At 45.2% G+C, this 20,302-nt stretch overlaps 1 protein-coding gene across 6 annotated transcripts; it reads right to left on the reverse strand.

The window, feature by feature from the left end:
* Window positions 1-789: 789 nt before the first annotated feature.
* ZNF391 (zinc finger protein 391) lies at window positions 790-10,585 on the reverse strand. Of its 6 annotated transcripts, none has more exons than XM_042985473.1 (5): window positions 10,388-10,585; window positions 9,946-9,998; window positions 5,082-5,125; window positions 4,332-4,423; window positions 790-3,581 (listed from the first exon to the last, which is right to left on the reverse strand). In XM_042985473.1, exon 5 carries the CDS (start codon window positions 3,502-3,504, stop codon window positions 2,428-2,430), a length of 1,077 nt encoding a protein of 358 aa, XP_042841407.1. In that variant the 5' UTR covers window positions 3,505-3,581; window positions 4,332-4,423; window positions 5,082-5,125; window positions 9,946-9,998; window positions 10,388-10,585; the 3' UTR covers window positions 790-2,427. The 6 variants fall into 6 exon arrangements, with proteins under 6 accessions (XP_042841407.1, XP_042841404.1, XP_042841406.1 ...); XM_042985470.1 differs by having other exon boundaries at window positions 5,082-5,882; XM_042985472.1 differs by lacking the exon at window positions 5,082-5,125.
* Between the last annotated feature and the right edge of the window lie 9,717 nt (window positions 10,586-20,302).

Below are 20,302 nucleotides of genomic sequence, written 5' to 3' on the forward strand. Positions count from 1 at the left end.
GTAAGCTATCTTGAGTCCTTTTTGATACATAATAGAGTTGTAATATAATAGACGGCTCTTGCCTATTACTGAGGTTAGAAGAAATGTCTCCTAGTCTAATGGATGGTGATCCCAGGCTTCCATTTCTGGTAATGGACTTACAGACCCTGCAGGGGATGAAATGAAAGGCTACAGGCCAATGTGAAGCAGTAGAATGATAACAATTAGCATTTATTGAGCGCTTACTTTGTCAGCCAGTGTTTTCATCACTTTACATGAATAAACTCATTTCATTTGTTCCTTACAACAGTCTCATGAGATGGAAAGCCAAGACGCCAGCATCCCAGAGCTCTAAAGGACACTTAGTCCCAAGAGTGAATTTACATAATTCAAAGTAGGACAAAAAAGGACCAAAATATTTGTGAGGTCATCTCATCAGTCAAAAGACTAAAGACACTGCACTATTAAATTAAACCCTCCTGGTTTAGATTAAAACGAGAGTGCAGACCTGCATCGTACCATGTGTTAGATGGGGCTTCTAAGAGATTTAAGACAATTTCTAACTTCAAAAGTTTATGGGAAAAAAGCACCTGAAAGGATCTGAGAACAGAATAAGAAAGTGTGTAATGTAGAAAAATACACGCAAACCATCACTGCAAAGGACTTCTTTTTTAATGTTTATTTTTGAGAGAGAGTGTGAGTGGGGGAAGGGCAGAGAGAGAGAGAGAGACACAGAATCTGAAGCAGACTTCAGACTCTGAGCTGTCAGCACAGAGCCGGACACAGGTCTCAATCTCACGAACCATGATATCATGACCTGAGCCGAAGTCAGACACTCAACCGACTGAGCCACCCAGGTGCCCCTTCTGCAAAGAACTTCTCAGGTGGGGAACTAGAAGTGTCAGTGGGGGCAGACTTGAGTGTGGATAGGATTTCCGGAGACACAAGGAAGAAAGCAGGAAGTGTAAAAGGGTGCCACAGAATAGTTTGAAAAGAAGCCAAGTGTGAACAGAGGGTGTGGTAGAGACAAAGGACAGGTCTGCCCACGGATACCGGGCAGTAATGGAAAATAAGGAAATGGACCTAACTGTGGAAGGCCTTGAAGTTACAGTTTGACCTTTTTCCCAGGGACAATGAGAACTGAGGACTCTTCAGACAAGGTGATTGTTTAGTCAGGCATCGAGTGGGAGACAGGGAGACAAGGGCAATGGTGTTTACTCTCACAATCTGGGCCCAAACTCCTGGGGCCCCGGCAGCAGCAGTTAAGAACAGAGAGAGAAATCAACTCGTAAGCCATTTCAGATAAAACCTAGCCAACTGATTACCTGGGATAAGGCGGGCAATAATCACAGGGCATTTAGGGACTGCTCAGCACTTTGGATGCTTTAAAGGGATCTAAAGAAAGGTTTGTGTCTTCAAGAAGCTTGCAACCTCATTGAATAACCTCAAGTATTATGGCCCGATAAAATGAGACTATTCTGGTCTAATTCTTGCCCAAAGTTATAGAGCTCATCACTGTTAATCAGAGAATGTTGGGAGGTAGGGAAAGTGTGGATCAGCACACAATCATGGATCCCAGCAGAAGCCCAAATGTTAAGGCCTAAGAGTGGCCAAAAGTGCCAATTCTGCAAATGTCAAGTAGGAAAAAGACTAAGAAATAGGCACTGAATTTGTCCTTGAGAGATCAGCTCTACAGGATCAGTGAGCATTAGGGCCAGAGGGCCGAAGCTTCATGAAGTCTGTAAACAAAAGAAAATTTAAAAACTAGGGCAGCATTTTTTCTAAATAATGGAAAAATTAAACGTTAAGTGTCAGGACATTCTTGGTAAGGAAGAGATAAAATACTACTACGATTAACTAAGCACATTAATAGAACCATGGTTTATACTTTGAGGAAAATACGCTACAGCAAAAAAGGTTTAAGAGAAAAATCTGTCCTTATGAGATGAGGGACTGAATTTGCCTCAACGCTATTATCACCAAACCGGTGGGAGTGTTTTGTCCTGTTCTGAAGCCAGCTCCTTCTCTTCCGTGACTAGAGCCAGGATCTCTCTCTCTCTCTCTGTCTCTCTCTCTCTCTCACACACACGCACACACACACAGGATTTCCTCTTAAGTAAAGGGACTGACATGGTCGGGAAACAGAAGGTTCACTGACTGTTCAGGGAGCCAAGCCCTGCGGAACAGATAAAGTGAGCAAATACAAGGTGTCAGGTAGGAGGTCTATACTCTAAGTCTGGAGTCCTCCAGAATAGGGGATGGAACGTGTTGGCTTCTGAAAGTCATCCCCTTGTCTTGGTCAGTCCTTTGAGCATCAAGGAAGGAAGGCAGGAAGACTAACTTGAAATTGGCTTCTGGCCAGCTAGTAGAGGGGGGGACTTCCAAGACGTGTAGCGACAGGAAGTCACGCTGTGTGCTCTTACGCTGCCATCAACGAGAGCTCAGGTATTACCCTTTCGCGTGAAGCTGCTGATGTCTGATGAGAGTTGAACTCTGACTGAAGGCTTTCCCACAGTCGTTACATTTGTACGGCTTCTCTCTCGTGTGAGTCCTCTGGTGCATGATGAGGGAGGAGCTCCGACCGAAGCCCTTCCCGCACTGTCCACACTCATGGGGCTTTTCTCCAGTGTGGATCCTCTGGTGTTCGCTAAGGGACGAGCTTCTGCTGAACACCTTCCCGCAGCCGCTGCACGCGTAGGGGCTGTCCCCGGTGTGCGTCCTCTGGTGCTCAACGAGGGAGGAGATCCAGCCGAAAGCTCTCCCGCATTCGCGACACGCGTACGGGTTCTCGCCGGTGTGTATGCGCTGATGCTGAATTACGGTTGACCGGTCACCGAAGGCTTTCCCGCACTCGTTACATTCGTAAGGTCTTTCTTGGGTGTGAGTTCGCTGATGCTGACTGAGGTTAGTGCTTCGGCTAAAGGCTTTTCCGCACGCACCGCATTCGTACGGTTTCTCTCCCGTGTGGATCCTCCGGTGTAGACTAAGGTGAGTACTCCGGCTGAAAGCCTTTCCACACTCACCGCATTCATACGGCTTCTCTCCAGTGTGAGTTCTCTGATGTTCGAGAAGGTGTGTGCTTCGGCTGAAGGTTTTCCCACACTCGTGGCATTCAAAAGGCTTTTCTCCACCATGAGTTCTAATGTGGACCGTAAGGTCTGACTGGTAACTGAAGGCTTTGCCACATTCACTGCATTTACAGGGTTTCTTCTGTGGGAAGAGTTTTTGGTGTTTAATTAAGTCTGAATTGTCTTCGAAGTGTTTCCTAGATATGGGGGATCTAGCTCCCTCTGGAGTTTTCTGCTGGGTATTAACTTCTGAGCTTGGGCTAAATTCACTAGATTCGGGACCTCTCTCCCTCGTGAAAATTTCCTTGAGGGTCACTGACACTTTTCTGATCGCTGTTTTCCCAAAAGAAGATGTCTTCCGTACGGGACATTTTGTCTGCCTTGACAGCCGGCCCCCACTTTTACAGGCTTCTTCATTCGTACGACCTTGGGCAGTCTTCCCTCTGAAACCTTCCATTGCTGACCCTGAAAACTCTATTCTTCGGCAATAGCCTGATTGGTGTTGATGCTTTGGCTCAGTTCAAATCTCCTTTTCTGAAAGACATTTAAAGTGCAAACGTCACCTGCCTCACCTGCCTCTAGTGTGGAGACCAAGGGAAAGAAGCCATTAGGAAAAAAAAAAAAAAAAAGACAGCAAATTTGCAATTCACACCTAGTGTCAGCTTTCAGTGGGGAGAAAATAAAAAGGGACAGTTGAAGGGAAGTGCACAGGGGCAGAAGAGATAGCAGGCCGAGATCCTATAATAGGCATGGTGAGCACAGAGACATCAAGAAACGGGGAGGGAGGTGGGTACTATGCTGAGCTAAAAAAATGGAAATGAGCCGGTAGACCAGCTGATGAGCGGAGAGCAGGGCTTCGAAAGGAAAATGAGCTGTTAGTTACTGTAGCCGACGAGTGGTAGTAAATGGGAAGAAGGGAAGGGGTGAGAACAGACTCAGTGTAGAAGAGACCCCCTCTGAAAAAGCAAAAAGTGCAGGACGACTCTATCAAGCGCGGATGCAATCATTTTCTTGGCCCTGAGAGACAACAGGATTTAAGTAACTACAGCACTGCCACCGCCACGGGTCCCCCAGCCCTCCCTCCAACCGGTTAGGTGTTCTGAGCAAGTCTACTACCCGAGACCATCCGAGTTCATCTCCACAGAGGTCATCTAGGCCAGCTCACATCTGACAAACAGAAAGCAGACTGGGTAGCTTCAGTCACCTGGCGAATTACAAGAGCTTAGACTGGAACTGACGTCTCCGAAGTATCACATTGGCGGTCTTTTCAATGATATCACTCACCTAGACAGGGATTTTCGGTCACTGAAGATCCAGCATCCACCGCTGTCCTCCCTCCGACCGAATGACCACGTGCAGTTCACATGCTGGGATTCCTGCTGATGGGAAATGATGTAACACAGGGCTAGTCAGAGCTCGGTCTTAATGCTTCGATGTACAGAAAAGACACTGCCAACTTTCAGAGGCTGTGGCAGGAGGGGCTGGCGAAAACGGCTGTGTGACAGGAGTAAAACTGGGCTCCAAAAGGTTATACACAGCCGCATCAGAATCCCTTCTAGAGCTTGTTGCTCGAGATATCTTGGCTTTGCCTCAGGCCTAGCAGGTATGATATGGGGCCCAGACATTTGTTTTTAGTAAGTTCTTATAACTTAACAAGTAGAACTGCCCCCAAAGAACCTTAGAAACCTACTCTAAGTGGCCTGAGAAATGTGCTGGCTGAAACCAGCCTCCCCCCCACCCGACATTCCTCACGTAGGAGGGTCTAGAACATAAGCTCAACATTCCTCACGTAGGAGGATCTAGAACATAAGCTCGGCTTCCCACAGACTTCCTGCTGCCGGCAGGGCCGGCACTTCCCAAGGATCTCAAGGCTCCCAGGTACTAGGCGGCTAGCTTCTCAGACGTACGCTGTTAAACAGCCGGCACCCCACAGACTGCCTGGCACCAAGCGGTCTATTTACCCCCCGCCGACAGAGCTGTGCTTACACTGGCTCGTAAGGGAAGAGCGGCAAGGCCCTCTCCCGGGATGCTGACCTGTGCCGAGTGACCGGCGGGGCACCCCGGCTGCCACAACCTTCCTGCTGGGAAAATGGGAGAATGTGGGAATCTGCGCCTTTTCTTCTCCCCCATCTCTGGACTCCCAAGTTTCCCCACTGAAGCTTTTTCTTTAAGCCATTCTCTCGTGGACTCATCTGGAGCCCCTGTGCTTGACAACAGGCTGCAAACTGTGTAACGTTCCCCCTAATGCTTCTGCTCACACATCTGCCGGGTTAGGAGATGATCTGGTTTCACAGGTATTTCCTTTCTCGTAGACCAGGAACCTCCCAGATGGGAAGGTGAATGGAGGACATCCACCAAGAAGTCATGCAGGGTGAGCCTCGAGGGCAGTGTGATGATGCCGTCTGTATCCAAGAGGGCTGCTGTCTGTATCCAGGGTGATGCCGTCTGTATCCAGCTTTGCCAAAAACCTGCCTTTCAGCTGGAAACAGGGAACGAGGAAGCCCTACCACCAGGTGGAATAAGAGGCTAACTCTTTTTGATCCTTGCGGCACAAATCCAGTTGCATACCTGATGCCTCCTCCCTTAACCGGACTTTGCCCCCCTGCTGGCGGGCCGGCTGGCCTGCAGTCTTGCGGCCCAGACCCTTTAGCTACTCTAGCATTACTTTGTTGGCGGTTCACTGCTACTTCTCTCTCTTATTATTACAGTAATCCTCCTCGGGAAAGTTTGGGGAATCGGTGAGGGTTTTTTGTTTTTTGTTTTTTTCTTTTTCACTGTCCCGTTGACTGGATAGTGCTATTGGAATTTAGTGCAGGTCAGGGATGATGGGCATTCCTGCAAAACAAAAAATGTTCCTGATCCTGTGAGACTTTCAAAAAAGTTGTTAATAGTTACCTAACGCTGCTTTACACACAGATACAAAATATTTTGCACAGCTTTGATATATATTGGAAAATTAAGGAAATACACTTCTTTTTCTTTGGATATTAGGAAGTGTTCATTCCGGGAAACTCAAACCACTCACGGTATTGAATTCACAGATATGACATTCGTTTACCGGATTGTATTTGTAGCTGTTGTATTCACAGTGATTCTATAGATGCTGCCATCTCCTTTGTCCAGCCTTTAAGGGCTGAAATAGTACTATCCTAACAAGTTACTTTCCTTTGTATCATAGGTAATGTGTTGATATTTTGGAAGTTACATCTATAGGTCACTACTATTATTTGTAAGTTTTACTTCAGGATGATGAAGGGGATGGTAGGTCTGAAAGGAGGAGAAATACTTCTCTAGTGAAATGGAGATGGTAACAGTTGCACGTGTGTGTCACAGCAGGTAAATTACAAAGCCTCTAAAGCCAAGTCCTTGTCCCCAGCAGAAGCCCTTAAACATATGAGAGCACCCGCACGGCCACAAGGTGATGTGGAAATGGGACTTCTGTCCATAGTGGAATGTTACCACGTTATTACATATTATAGTCCATCCTGGAGAAGAGACACTGTTGAGAAAATGTTTAGGTTTGGGGGGATTTGTTTAAGGTTTTCCCCTCAACCAGGAAGATCTGAAATTTGAAGATCTTTATAAATTTTCTTAGAACCATGCAAACATAGGCTATCTGAAGTAAACAGAATATCCTGAACAGAGTAAGAACTAGGACAGAATTCAAAGGAGATGGCCAGTTTGAGGTCAAGTGTCTCCCTCACACTCACTAATACCTTGGCGATTGGTAAAAGGAGCCAGTGTTATATCAGGGCATCTATGAATCAATTCATTTCTTCCGGTAGTACAAGTGTCGCCAAATGTAGTTGTTTTGGCATTTCAAATAAGCTCACTACACGTGTAACTGTACCATGCATTTTATGTTTGTATATGTGGCATGTGTGACCGATACATAGAAACCCCATTGGGGAACGTTTCTACATTAAAAAAAGGAATTTGGAGCGCCTGGGTGGCTCAGTTGGTTAAACGTCTGACTTTGGCTCAGGTCACGATCTCCCGGCTTGTGAGTTCAAGCCCTCATCGGGCTCTATGCTGACAGCTCAGAGTCTGGAGCCTGCTTTGGATTCTGTGTCTCCTTCTGTCTCTGCACCTCCCCCTACTTGCGTGCATGCTCTCTCTCTCAAAACTAAGGCATTTAAAAAAAAATTTTTTTTAAAAAAGGAACTTAACTTGGAAGCTCTTGAGGTCTTTTGTGTCTGCTTATTGTAAGCATTTTTATGAACGTTGACTCATTTATGCCTCCCATCAGTGAGAGGGATACTATGATTATTCCCACAATACAACACAGGAAGAATTTGAGGTACAGAGAGGTTAAGTAATTGGCCCAAGGCCAAGTGATAAATGCTAGACTCAGACTCGCTAAAGAGGAATGCCTCAGTTGTACTTTTTACTCCTGTGGCCCCTAAATGGCCAAGAAACTAACCTCCACAGATACCAGGATACCAGCATGACCTTGACCGCAGAGCACCATGGAGGTTTAGAGAGTGCCTGCCTCTAAAAGGTGATCACCCTGAGAGGCTGCAGGAAGTCCCAAGCACGCTCAAGCCCTAACCCTGTGGCCTGGGTTCAAATCCGCCGGCCCACAGTGCAGGTGGCGTCCTTGGCAGGGATCGGCAGAATGCCAGATGGAAGCCCCGTGGGGTAAGCACTCACCAGGTAATCTGGAATTTGGTCATAGCTCTGTCGGTAGCTATATAAAAACCTGGGGAAAACCACCAATCTGGTTTTATGTCTCTCCATATGTCAAATGAAGATGTTAGACTTGATTTTGGTCCAAAGGTCCCGGATTCCTGGAGTTTAATTTTAGGTCCCAAACGCTAAGGGACACTGTCTGCCGAGACTAAGGGGATGAGACTAGAATGAACCTTGTCTTTTTCAAAGCACCAGAGAAATGTGAGAGCCTAAGGTCCATGTGTCAGATGAAACCATTCAAGAAACAGGCCAAGAGGCTGTGTTCTTCAATCACCTAATGACGAAACAGAGCAAAGGAGTGGAGAGCGAGACATTAAGGGCGGTCGGCAGGCCAACAATGGCGAGTCCCATCCGGGGCAAAATTGGGCAGAGTCACCTGAAGGAAGTTCTTGAAAAGAGAAATAAATGTATCCCCTGCTTGGTGAGATGCCAGACGTTCAGAAAAGAATCCTTCCCTTCCTTTCATGGGCTATAGCTCTTCTAGTAGGACAGACAGCTGCCTTTCCCTCTTCTACTTCCTCCTGGCTTTCTGTTTGTCTAAAAGCAAAGCTGGCAGAGGTCTTATCCTGGGCAGCCAGAACCACTGGTCTAGCAGTGACCGCATCTGGCTAGCTGAACGCAACCTTAAGGGTTACGAGGTAAAACAAATGCCTAAAAGCAATCCTTCCTCCTCCCAGATACAGAAACAGGACAGTAAACACGGATGTCTGACCTTAAGTCCCTAATTCTTTAACGACCAAAGGTAAAGGAGATGGATCTGGGCCAAGCCTAAACTCTTCCTAAACTCTCTAGGTGAATGGAGGCATATAATCCGGCCTCTCTGTCAATTTCCTCACACAAGGGTGTGAGCGATGGCAGTCTCTTACTTCCTCCTGGGGATCAATACAGAAGGCAGCTGCCACCGCTCCACCATCACAGGGCTGTGCATCCCTGGGTGGGTCACTCGCCTTCCTGAAAATCTGGTCCCACACTGTAAAACGGTGTAACCACTACCTGCTTTTCTCACAAAGCTTCTGTTAATGTTACAAGTTAAAAGGTAGCAAAGCATTTATAATAAGGAATATCAGACACAACATAAGGAGACATACCTCAAATGAAGTAATTTTAAAACTGTGCTGGTGCACACTTAAGGGAAGTTGCTCTCAGGGGCACCTGGGTGGCTCAGTCGGTTGAGCATCCAACTTCGGCTCAGGTCATGATCTCGCGGTTCGTGAGTTCAAGCTCCACGTCGGGCTCTGTGCTGACAGCTCAGAGCCTGGAGCGTGCTTCGGATTCTGCGTCCCCCTCTTTCTCCACCCCACCCCTGCTTGTGCTCTGTCCCTCTCTTTCAAAATGAATAAACATTAAAAAATAAATAAGAAAGGGAAGTTGCTCTCAGAGAACTGGTGAGGTCCCCTCCAGCAGCTGCCGCTCTAGAGCCTGGACAGATCCCGGCTTTGGAGGATGCACACCAAGGCATGACTGGGCTGTGTGACCCAAGTCTCAGGGAGGAACCCCCAGATTTCAGAGAGGGCAGGTCATTGGAACTCCCCAAGGTTAGGGCCATGCCCTTACCCAGATTTCTCTCCAAGGGATTTCTCGACCATAGTGTGGGAAGTCGCCTCCCATTTTCTCTTTTCCTCCTTCCTTCCTCATCCTCTCCTTTTCTGGATCACCTCCCTGCTTTATGGATCCTGCATCCCTTCCAAATCCTTTTCTCAAGCAGAGCAGTCACAAGCGCCCCAATCTTCCCAGCGCTGGCCACCTCCTGTTACCCTAACCCTCCGAAATTCTTCTGCCCATGCCACTTCTTCTTAGAATCAACTTGGAATCCAGCAAGAAGGCTCGTTTAGCTCTGCTCCCTTCAGTGTTAAAAATTTATGTCATTCGGAAGGAAGCAGGTTCGGAAGGTTCTGGAACAGCTCTTCTCCAGGTGCTCTGTTTTGTAGTATTTCAGCTGGACTGCTTGCTGGAGCCTTTGCCAGCGCGCGAAGGAATCGGCACGAGGGCCTGGGCAGCCTCGGTTCAACCCTAGAACGGGGCGAAGTCCCGAGACCGACTACAAGATGGTCTTCAGGCAACAGCGTTCGGGGAAATCGGCTCAAAATAATAGCAGATCACACGATTCGATGCACAGAATTTGTCAATACCTCCACCAATTAATAAACTACCATATTCAAGTACGAACCGTCACCATCGGAACCACAAAATGGGGACTTCTACTCACAAGATCTGTAACGTCCTGGAAGGTGCTTCATCTCTGTGCCTCAGTTTCCTCATCTGCAACATGGGGGGAAGAACAGTGCATGTCACGGGGTTAATGCGAGGATAAGAGGAGTCGGTCCAGGTGGAAAAACGCTTGGACCGGTGACCGGCACACGGCAAGCACCGGGGACACCCCGGTCGCCCGGCTGAGCCGAGAGGGGAGCGGAACGCAACTCGGGTCCTGAGCTGGTGGCGGGGGCGCACCCCGAGACCACCACCCCCCCCCCGCCCCCGCCGACCGCGCAGCCCCAGGACCAGCCTGCCCCCCACCCCCACCCCGGCCTCCCGCAGCCAGCGTCCCCGCCCCCGCGGCCACACCACCCGTGCTCTCCGCGACACCGCTTCCCGGAGCCTCCAGGCCCAGCCGCCCAGGCCCGGCCCCGGGCCCCGCGCGCGGCACTCACCGGCCGCCTCCGGCCGCGCGCCGGGACACACCCGGGGCCGGGCCCGCGCGGTGACGGAACCGGAGTGCGCGCGGCGCTCGAGGAAGCCGGAAGGGTTAGCGGGGAGCCCCCGCGTCGGCTCCCACGCTTCCCGGTTTGCGGGGTAGCGGCGCCTCGGCGCTCGCGCTCCGAGTGGAGCCCGGCTGCGCGGACGCGGCCTCACCCTGCGCTGACGAGCCGCCGCGGGACGGAGCGGGCGGGGCGCGCTGGCGGCGGGTGCGGCTCTGCGCCTGCGCCCCAGCGCTCGGCCCCTCCCGTCGGGCGCGAGGCTGAGGGAGGCGTCGGGGGCCCTGAGCGCCTCTGTGCCTTCCACACGGCGCAGCGCGGACCAGGGGTGCCCGGTGTTACCCAGCGCACCCGGACCACCGGGCAGGACGCAGATCCCCAGGCTTCGCGCTCCAAGGTGTCCTCCTGGGTCCGAGGAGGGGCGCCGGGACGCGGCATTTCCTGTGCGCCTCGCTGGTTCTCCCGAGGCCGGCGTCCCCGACCCGCCCCGGACAGACAGGCTTCCTCGCCCAGCCTGGACGCCAGACCCCACCGGGAGCCGGGGAGATGGGTGAAATCAGGACCCTACCCTGGTTTTTCTCAGATAAAAACCCAGCTTTTATCAGACACGAAATAATTTTTTAGTCTATGTGTTCATTTTCCCCCTAAATTATTTGTCAGAACCTCAATGTTGGAAGATGCATTCGAATTCATCTAAACCATGAGTACGCTACCCAGTCAAGCCCAGTGAAACCCTTACATGATAAATATTTTATAACATTTTCTTTGTCTTCTTGAAATTTCAAAAAGAAGTAAAACCACATACGCAATTTAACACCACCAATACGATGCTGCAATTATGAGATGAAGAAATAAAAGGAAAGTAATGCATAACAAAGTAATATGTGTTTCGGTTTGTAAATGCTTGGGCATGACTGCATAACGAGGCTGTCAAATGCTTGCACCTAAAAACAATGAACAAATTTGACTTAGAGAAGGAAGACAATATTGAATTGAATATTGTCTATATTTTTCTTTGCATTTAATATGTTCAAACAAGGGCTAAATGTAGATAAAATCACCATGAATATACAGCTACAATGCAGACCACGGAGAGTGTCTCATCCTCTTGCATTGGCAACCCAAATACCATGAGTAGCATTGTATCAATGAATCACTCATGGTATATATCTGAGCAAAATAAAGTCTTCTTTTATCTTAATACATCTGGCATCTGGCAGTTGCCTCCTTGGAAAATTCAGGCTGTGTTAAAAACATGCAAAAGGCATATAATGTTTATTTTAAAATGGACCTAGGTTTGGGGTGCCTGGGTGGCTCAGTCGGTTGAGCGTCAGACTTCAGCTCAGGTCATGATCTCGCGCTCCGTGAGTTCGAGCCCCGCGTCGGGCTCTGGGCTGATGGCTCGGAGCCTGGAGCCTGCCTCCGATTCTGTGTCTCCCTCTCTCTCTGCCCCTCCCCCGTTCATGCTCTGTCTCTCTCTGTCTCAAAAATAAATAAACGTTAAAAAAATTTTTTTAAATGGACTTAGGTTTATGTTCACGTACAGGAATGTACAATTTTTTGTCGTGTGGGACTGCTTTTGGTATAGTGCATAATATCTGGTATATCTGGGCCCTGTCCACACAATGCCATTGTACCCTTTAATCATAGAGACAACTAGAAACTCCCAGCCCATTTCCAAAATGACTTCCGGGAGATTGTACTGCCCCTGGTGAGAACTATAGATTTAGCCCCTACCACTTTTTCAATGACTGAATCCTTTCTCTAACACCCCACCGGAAAACTATCCAGGCTGTGCTTGAACACATCAAACGAGGCATGACATGCCGCTTGTCAAGGGAGCGTAACTCTGTGTACAGTTGGTAGAGTTGGATATGGGCAGCATGTTCGCCCTGTCCCCCAAGGAGTCTCCCCAAGGAGCCGGGGTTGGTGAGATGAAAGAGTCCTTTCTCAATAGTGGAACAAATAATAATAAATCTTCCTGGTTATGACTGTGCAAAAGAATGAAACTGGACCACTCTCTTACACCATGCATAAAATTTAACTCAAACGGAGTAAAGACCTGACTGCAGGACCTGAAGTCATACAACTCCTAGAAGAAGGCGTAGGCAGTAAGCTACTTGACACAGGTCTTAGCAATGATTTTTTGGATCTGACACCAAAAGCAAAAGCAACAAAAGCAAGAATAAACAAGTGGCTCTTCATCAAACTAACACGCTTCTACACAGCAAAGGAAACCACCAACAAAATGAGAAGACAACCTACTAAATGGGAGGAAGAAATTGCGAATCATTTAAGTAGTAAGAGGCTATTACCCAAAATATATGACGGATTCGTGCAACTCAAGAGCAAAAAAAACAACAAAAACCACATGCAAATAAGCAACAACAACAACAACAAACAAGCCAAACACCCCAACTAAAACATGGGCAGAAGATCTGAATAGGCATTTTTCCAAAGGCATTTTCCTGTTTCCAAAGAAACAGGTACATGAAAAGATGCTCAACATCACTCATCATCAGGGAAATGCAAATCTAAACCACAATGAGATTATCACCTTACATCCGTTAGAATGGCTATTACCAAAAAATGAAAAGAAATAACAAATGTTAGTAAGGATGTGAAGGAAAGCAAACCCTCACGTACTGTTGATGGGAATGTAAATTGGTGTATCCACTGTGGAAAACAGTATGGAGGCTCCTCAAAAAGTTAAAAATAGGACTACTTTATGGTCCAGCAGTTCCCCTGTTGAATATTGATCTGAAGAAGAGGAAAACACTAACTTGAAATGTGTGTGTGTGTGTGTGTGTGTGTGTGTGTGTGTCTTATATGTCACTAATTTCTGATGATGCTTCCCACCAGATCACTTTCCTTCTCTCACATTTTGAATTCTGTATATAGATTGATGTGCTCCCCTTTCCTGCCATTCTTGTCCCAATGTACCTTTTCTCCTTTCCCATCCCTGAGTTCTATTAAATGCAAAGACATGTTTCAGAGTGTAAGAGCCATATATATCTGTGAACATATTTAATTTCATGACATCCCTTCATCTTTACCAGTTTCTTTTCACTCAGCACAAAAGGCATGAATCTTGAAAATTTTCTTCGGGTTGAGAAAATAGTCTAGAGACCAAGGAGTCTATTGAAAACCAAGATGTTTTTGAAGAAGATTTAGCCTTGGGGGCAATAATGGAAAGACCCACAAAAGATGGTCCTTAAGACCTAAACTTGGGGGAAGATTTGGAATGTAAGAATAGGTTGCAGAGGGGTGCCTGGGTGGCTCAGTCAGTTAAGCAGCTGCCTTCAGCTCAGGTCATGGTCTCGCGGTCTGTGGGTTCGAGCCCGGTGTCGGGCTCTGTGCTGACAGCTCAGAGCCTGGAGCCTGTTTCAGATTCTGTGTCTCCCTCTCTCTCTGACCCTCCCCTGTTCATGCTCTGTCTCTCTCTGTCTCAAAAATAAATAAACGTTAAAAAAAAGATTTTAAAAGAATAGGTTGCAGAGCCAGCAGGGAGAGCAGCAAAGAGTATCGGATCAAATGTTGTTTGCTAGCAAGAAAATACTCATCTAAGAGAGGGCCAGGCAAATACAAAGTTTGCAAAACCATTTCTTACTACACAACAAAAAATTCCTATAGGAGGGAGAGACCATATAAATGTGATAAGACTGAAGATATATTCAAACAGAAAGCAAGACCTCATCAAATATACAGCGTTGAGAAGCCATGCAAATCTAAGGAATGTGGGAAATTGTTCAGTTATGATCATTTTAATAGTCATCTAAAGACTCATCATTCATCATCTCATTTTAGAGAGAAATCTTCTGAATGTAATAGTCAGAAAGTCTTCAGTGACAATCTAACCTCTACTCAGCATCAGAAAATCCACAGTGGAGAGAAATCCTTTAAATGCAATGATTGTGTCAAAACTTTCAGCTAGAATTCTTCTCTTATTAAACATCAGAGAACTCATACTGGTGAGAAATCATATGAGTATGAAAAGTCCTTCAGCCCTGGCTCATTAAACACTTATTAAACAGAAGAATACACACTGAAGAGAAACCCTGTGAGTGTAATGAATCTGAGAAAGCCTTTTAAAACCAGTCAGTTCTGATTCAGCATTGGCAAATACACACTGGAGAAAAACCCTACGGGTGTAATGAATGTGAGAGAGGGAATCGCCAGAGTTCACACCTTGCCTTACATCAAGTAATCCACACTGGAAGGAACCTTTATGAACATAACGGGGGAAGGCTTTTAGCCAGAGCTCAAATCTTGCCAAACATCAGAAAAAAAACCACTGGAGAGAGACCCTATGAATGTAGCCAGTGTGGGAAAGCCACTGGCCAGAGTTCAAATCTTACCACACATCAGACAACTCATCCTGGAAAGAAACTTACGAATGTGGTGAATGTAGCAAAATCTTTACCCAGAGCACAAGTCTCATCAAACATCAAAAGACCACACACTCCAGAAAAGACCCTACGGACATAGTCGGTCTGAGAAAGCCTTCAGCCAGAGTAAAATTCCTTTAAGCATCCGATAACTCACGCTACCTAGAAATTCTGTGAATGTGATGAATATATTAATGACTTCACGTAAATGTCAGCCATCACCAGAGATCAAAGATTTCACTGGTAAAACAAGGAAAGTTTAAGTAAGACTTGATATTTCATGAAAGGTGATCAAGTTAGCGTTGTGAGCAAGATACTGCCAAATAAATTTTGTAAGATACTTGAGGACGGGTACTGTGTAGTTCTGATATTTCAGCTTTCTATCAGTGTTTTATAGAGAGACTCCATTTAAATACTTACATCATTCATTAATAAATTTTTGGCCAGATTTTTTATGCTCTCATCTTCAGAAGCTTTCTGAAATTAAAAAAAAAAAAAAAGAAATTCCCTTATAGAACAAATATGTCACAGGGATGAAAAGTACAGCATAGGGAGTATAGTAGAAAAATCTCGTAATAACGTTGTATGGTGACAGCTGGTAACTATTCTTATCATGGTGAGCATTGTGCAGTGTATAGAATTATTGAATTACTATGTTGTGTCCCTGAAACTAATAGAACATCATATGCCAGGTATACTTGAATAAAAAATAAAAAAAAAAAGAGTGCCCCAAATGGAAACAGAAGCACCCACATAAAAATTAAGAAAAATTTTTTATTGAGAAGATCACCCCAAATTCTATTTCCACAAGTTCTATTCAAAGAAGCTGGGAATCCAAGTATCTATCACATAAGTCTTCCCACCCGTGACAGAGACAATTCCAGAGGACCTGAAGAAGCAAGGGGACATCTTTTAAATGGCTAAACCCCTAAACAGAGCCATTCATTCCACTATGCTTCACTTCCTCATCCCCAACACAGAGCCATCCATTCATCACTATGCTTCTCTTCACTTCCTCATCTCCAACACCACAGGATCTTATCTAAGACGGAAAGACAACATGGGAAGAGAGTGATTTTCAAGGTGTGTTTTATAAGAATAAATTCTTCAGGATCTAGGCATGTGCTTTTTGAAGACTATCTTCTCTCCTTTGAACTTACTAGTAAAGAAGTAGAAGATTAGGAAAGACACACAGTTAGTTATCTCTGAGCCTATTTCTTATTACTTGGCACTTGGTTTAAAAAGTACCACGTCATCATGCTTCATGAATGGATCCTAATTATCCATATTTCAGTAAGGTCACATCATTTTAAGAGATTGGGCCTCAGGTCAGAAGGTAAGATGATCGTAAATCTGAGTTCCCTTGAGATCCCCTCAGCATCTGAGAAAGAAACCAGAAAGGACCTAAACATGATGAATTGTGAAACTTGATTCCCTCATCTCTCCCCAGACTTACTTCTATTTGGTTTTAGTTGGCTGTTATTAAACAGTGTGAATTCAAACACAATTTAAAATATACCCTAAATTATATGGCAACAGTTATAATACAGCCATACGTTGACAACAGAAACAATGGCAACGTATACAAGTTATTTGTCTAATCTTTAGGCTAGTGTTCAATAACATTAAATGGAAAATACAAGTTAAACTTCCATTAACTTCAATTTTTTTAAGTAGGTGCCCGGCGTGGAGCCCAGCGCAGTGCTTGAATTCACAGCCCTGCGATCAAGACCTGAGCTGAGATCAAGAGTCAGGCTTTTCACTGACTGAGCCACGCAGGTGCTCCCATTCCAGCCATTTTTGGGGACTGTGTGACATTTTTTCTGTATACAAGATCATATCATCAACAAACAGACGATTTTCCTTCTTCCTTTCTGATTTGGATGCCTTTTGTTTCATTTTCTTGCCTAACTGGATAGAACTTCCAGTACTATGTTGAAAAGAATGGTGAGAGGGGACACTCTTGCCTGTTCCTGATGTCAGAGGGAAAGCTTTCAACCTTCCACCATCAAGTACGATGTTGGCTGCATGTTTCTCATATACGGCCTCTATTATGTTGAGGTGTGTTCATCTTATACCCGATGTGAGTGTTTTCTATCATGAAAACATGTTGAGTTTCGTCTGATGCTTTTTCTGCATCTGTTGAGATCATAACACGATTTTTGTCTTTCATCCTATTAATGTGGTTTATTGATTTGTATGTGTTAAACCATCCTTGCGTCCCAGGGAAAAGTCCCATTTGATCATGGTGTATGATCCTTTTAATCTAGTGTTGAATTTGGTTTGTTAATATTTCGTTGACAATTTTTGCATCTATATTCATCAGGGACATTGGCCTGTGTGTGTATATATACATATGGTGGGTGGCGAAACAATGTTCCAGGCATTTCTTAGGTTGCGCTTTTATTTTTTAAATTAATACACAGACCACGTCATATTTGATAGAGTCCACACTTCTGTGTTCTGGTACTTAGCACAGTGCCTGGCCCATTGAGAGGATCAGTTAATATTTATGGGGGGAAAAAACATATAAAGTTAACAATATCTATTGATTCCACCTAACTGAAGTTCCCGGGGCCATATATTTTATTTTATTTTATTTTTTAAAGTTTATTAGTTTTCAGAGAGACAGAAACAGTGTGAGTGGGGGAGGGGCAGAGAGAGAGGGAGAAAGAGACAGAATCCCAAGCAGGCTCCACGTTGCCAGCACAGAGCCCGACGTGGGCCTTGAACTTGAACCATGAGATCATGAGCTGAAACCAAAAGTTGGATGCTTAACCGACTGAGCCACCCAGGCACCCCTGGGCCATACACTTTTAAATAAATAGATAAAAGTTTGAAATGAACATATTAAATTAACATCCCGTTCATTTCAATATTTTCAATAATTCCTCTGCCCGCTCTCATTTTTAAAATGTTCTATTTTTTTTAAGTAATCTCTATACCCGGGGCGCCCGGGTGGCTCAGTTGGTTGAGTGACCGACTTGGGCTCGGGTCATGATCTCATGCTTTGTGAGTTCGGCCCCGCATCAGGCTCTGTGCTGACAGCTGGGAGCCTGGAGCCTGCTTCGGATTCTGTGTCTCCCTCTCTCTCTGCCCCTTCCCCACTCATGCTCTGTCTCTGTCTGTCTCAGAAATAAATAAACATTAAAAAAAATAAAAAAATAAGTAATCTCTATGCCCAATGTGGGGCTTGAACCTACAGCTCTGAGACCAAGAGTTGCACGCTCCACCAACTGAGCCACCCAGGCACCCCCCATTAACTTCAATTTAATCCATTCATTGATGAGGTAATGAGATGATGGTTATTTTGGTACAACTCTAGCAGCTGGCATTTGGGGTAGTTGGATTACGTAAGAGTCAATAATGTTATTTTTCATTGGCAAAATCAGTTAAAGTTGGTTAACAAATGCCAAGAGACATAGCTTCTAACAAAATAGCATATAAATTTTTATTATAGAATCAATGATCCAAATATGTTAATAAAAATTTTCTGGTTTCGGGGCACCTGGGTGGCTCAGTCGGTTAAGCGACCGACTTCGGCTCAGGTCATGATCTAGTGGTCTGTGAGTTCGAGCCCCGCATCGGGCTCTGTGCTGACAGCTCGGAGCCTGGAGCCTGATTCAGATTCTGTGTCTCCCTCTCTCTCTGACCCTCCCCCGTTCATGCTCTGTCTCTCTCTGTGTCAAAAATAAATAAACGTTAAAAAAAAAATTCTGGTTTCATATATTCAATGGGAAATCTTTAAAATGTTCTATAGAGGGATCCTGCCTGCAAGAGAACACAGGGAACCTTCTGGAGACACAGAAGTGTTCTGGATCATGATGGGGGGTGGTGCTTACTCAAGCGTATACATTTGTCACATCGTTCACCTGTATACTTAAAAATACTCTCAACAAATATTTGAAAAAAAGTTATGTGAACAGCCCATTGATTTCTATTATTTCTCTTTCAGATCATGTGATTTTTTTTTCTTTAAAACATGCACACGTTCTTGAGAAGTTTGTAAAATGAGCTCTTTATTTAGATTTGCAAGACTGTAGGATCCAGAGTCAAGCACAGCCCCATCAATTTCCCTCCACACACACAATACACACTTGTATGTACATACATTGCCATGTTCTGCGGCCTTATTGAAGGTCATGAGCCTTCATCTTTCCCAGTTTATGCGGACAATGCTTTTGTAGTTTTTAATTTTTCCAGATAGAATTGCTTTTGTTTTTCCAATTTTGCTTTATTTGAATCTTCATGGCAATTTTTCATTTGGGAGCAATGACGTTCTAGATAATTCTGAGCTGTGTTTGACTCTCTTAACTGTCCCTGATTTCTTTCAGATGTTCCTTTTGTCATCTGCCGAGAGAGAGTGCCTCACACTGAGGGGTCTCAAAATCCCGCCCATTCTCGGAGGCTTGATTAGATGTAAGGATATGAGACTCAAGAAATGTAGAGAGACGATCAGACGAATCCATTGATGGTTGTCTTTTCAGGTTCATCCACTGAAGGAGGAACAAGACGTTTTCGGAGATGACACTTGTTCAGCACCAGGAGGTGTTCTTCTCTGCTCATTACTGACTTCTTACAGCCACCAAGGTGCTTCTCAGTGCTGGGCCCTTTCACTCACCTCCTTCACTGTTAGAATGAACAAGCAACATCAAGGCTATACCTTACCGAGGGATGGAATCTGAGACTTTCTATCTTAAATATGACAGTGTTTGGATCTTGGAGATATTGTTATTGGTAAAAATATCGGTGTCTATCCAAGGTCAGGCAGATGAGCAGATGAGCTAGAGTGTACATCTCTCTCTCTCTCTCTCTCTCTCTCTCACACACACACACACACACACACACACCCACAGTAGATAGAGTAGGAGAATAATTGGACTGGGATTAGACATGGACTCTAATCCTAGTTTGGCCATTTGCTAGTTGTGAAATTTTAAGCACCACCTATCTTGGGTGAGCATTAGGGCACACAGCACAACAATTAAGAATGTGAACTCCTGTAAAAAAAAAAAAAAAGTGAGCTCCTGTAGTCAAATCATGGGTGACCTTGGGCAAGGTATTTAACCTCTCTGAGACCGTTTTCTCATCTGTAAAATGAGGTTAATAATAATGACATCAATCACTTATTCAAAAATTATTTGATTATCTACAATGTGCCAGTCTCTGTTGGAGCTTATGTTTTGAGGTGAAATGTGCTAAAACACATCTGATAAGGACTACCAGGAATAAATGTATAGTCCAACAAAATTCGGTTTATTCATTCACTGAACAAGGTAGACCTTTACCAGTAGAAACATGGAACATCTCACAAAGAATGAAGCAGGGTTATTGTAGGATTTCGAGGAAGAGTAAATTTTAGGTAAAATTAAATAAAGCAGCATATTTTTTTTTTTTTGATCGGCTCAATGCAAGGTCGGTCTGGATTAAAAAATAGACACAGGCCTGTTGTTTTAGAAATCTCCAAGTTAACATAAACGTG

The sequence above is a fragment of the Panthera tigris genome, chromosome B2 (assembly GCF_018350195.1).
Source record: "Panthera tigris isolate Pti1 chromosome B2, P.tigris_Pti1_mat1.1, whole genome shotgun sequence".
NCBI classification, from domain to species: Eukaryota; Metazoa; Chordata; class Mammalia; order Carnivora; family Felidae; genus Panthera; species Panthera tigris.

What these genes read in the sequence shown, in the direction of transcription:
- ZNF391 (XM_042985472.1), bottom strand. Translation starts at nt 3,504, where the DNA reads ATGGAAGGTTTCAGAGGGAAGACTGCCCAAGGTCGTACGAATGAAGAA.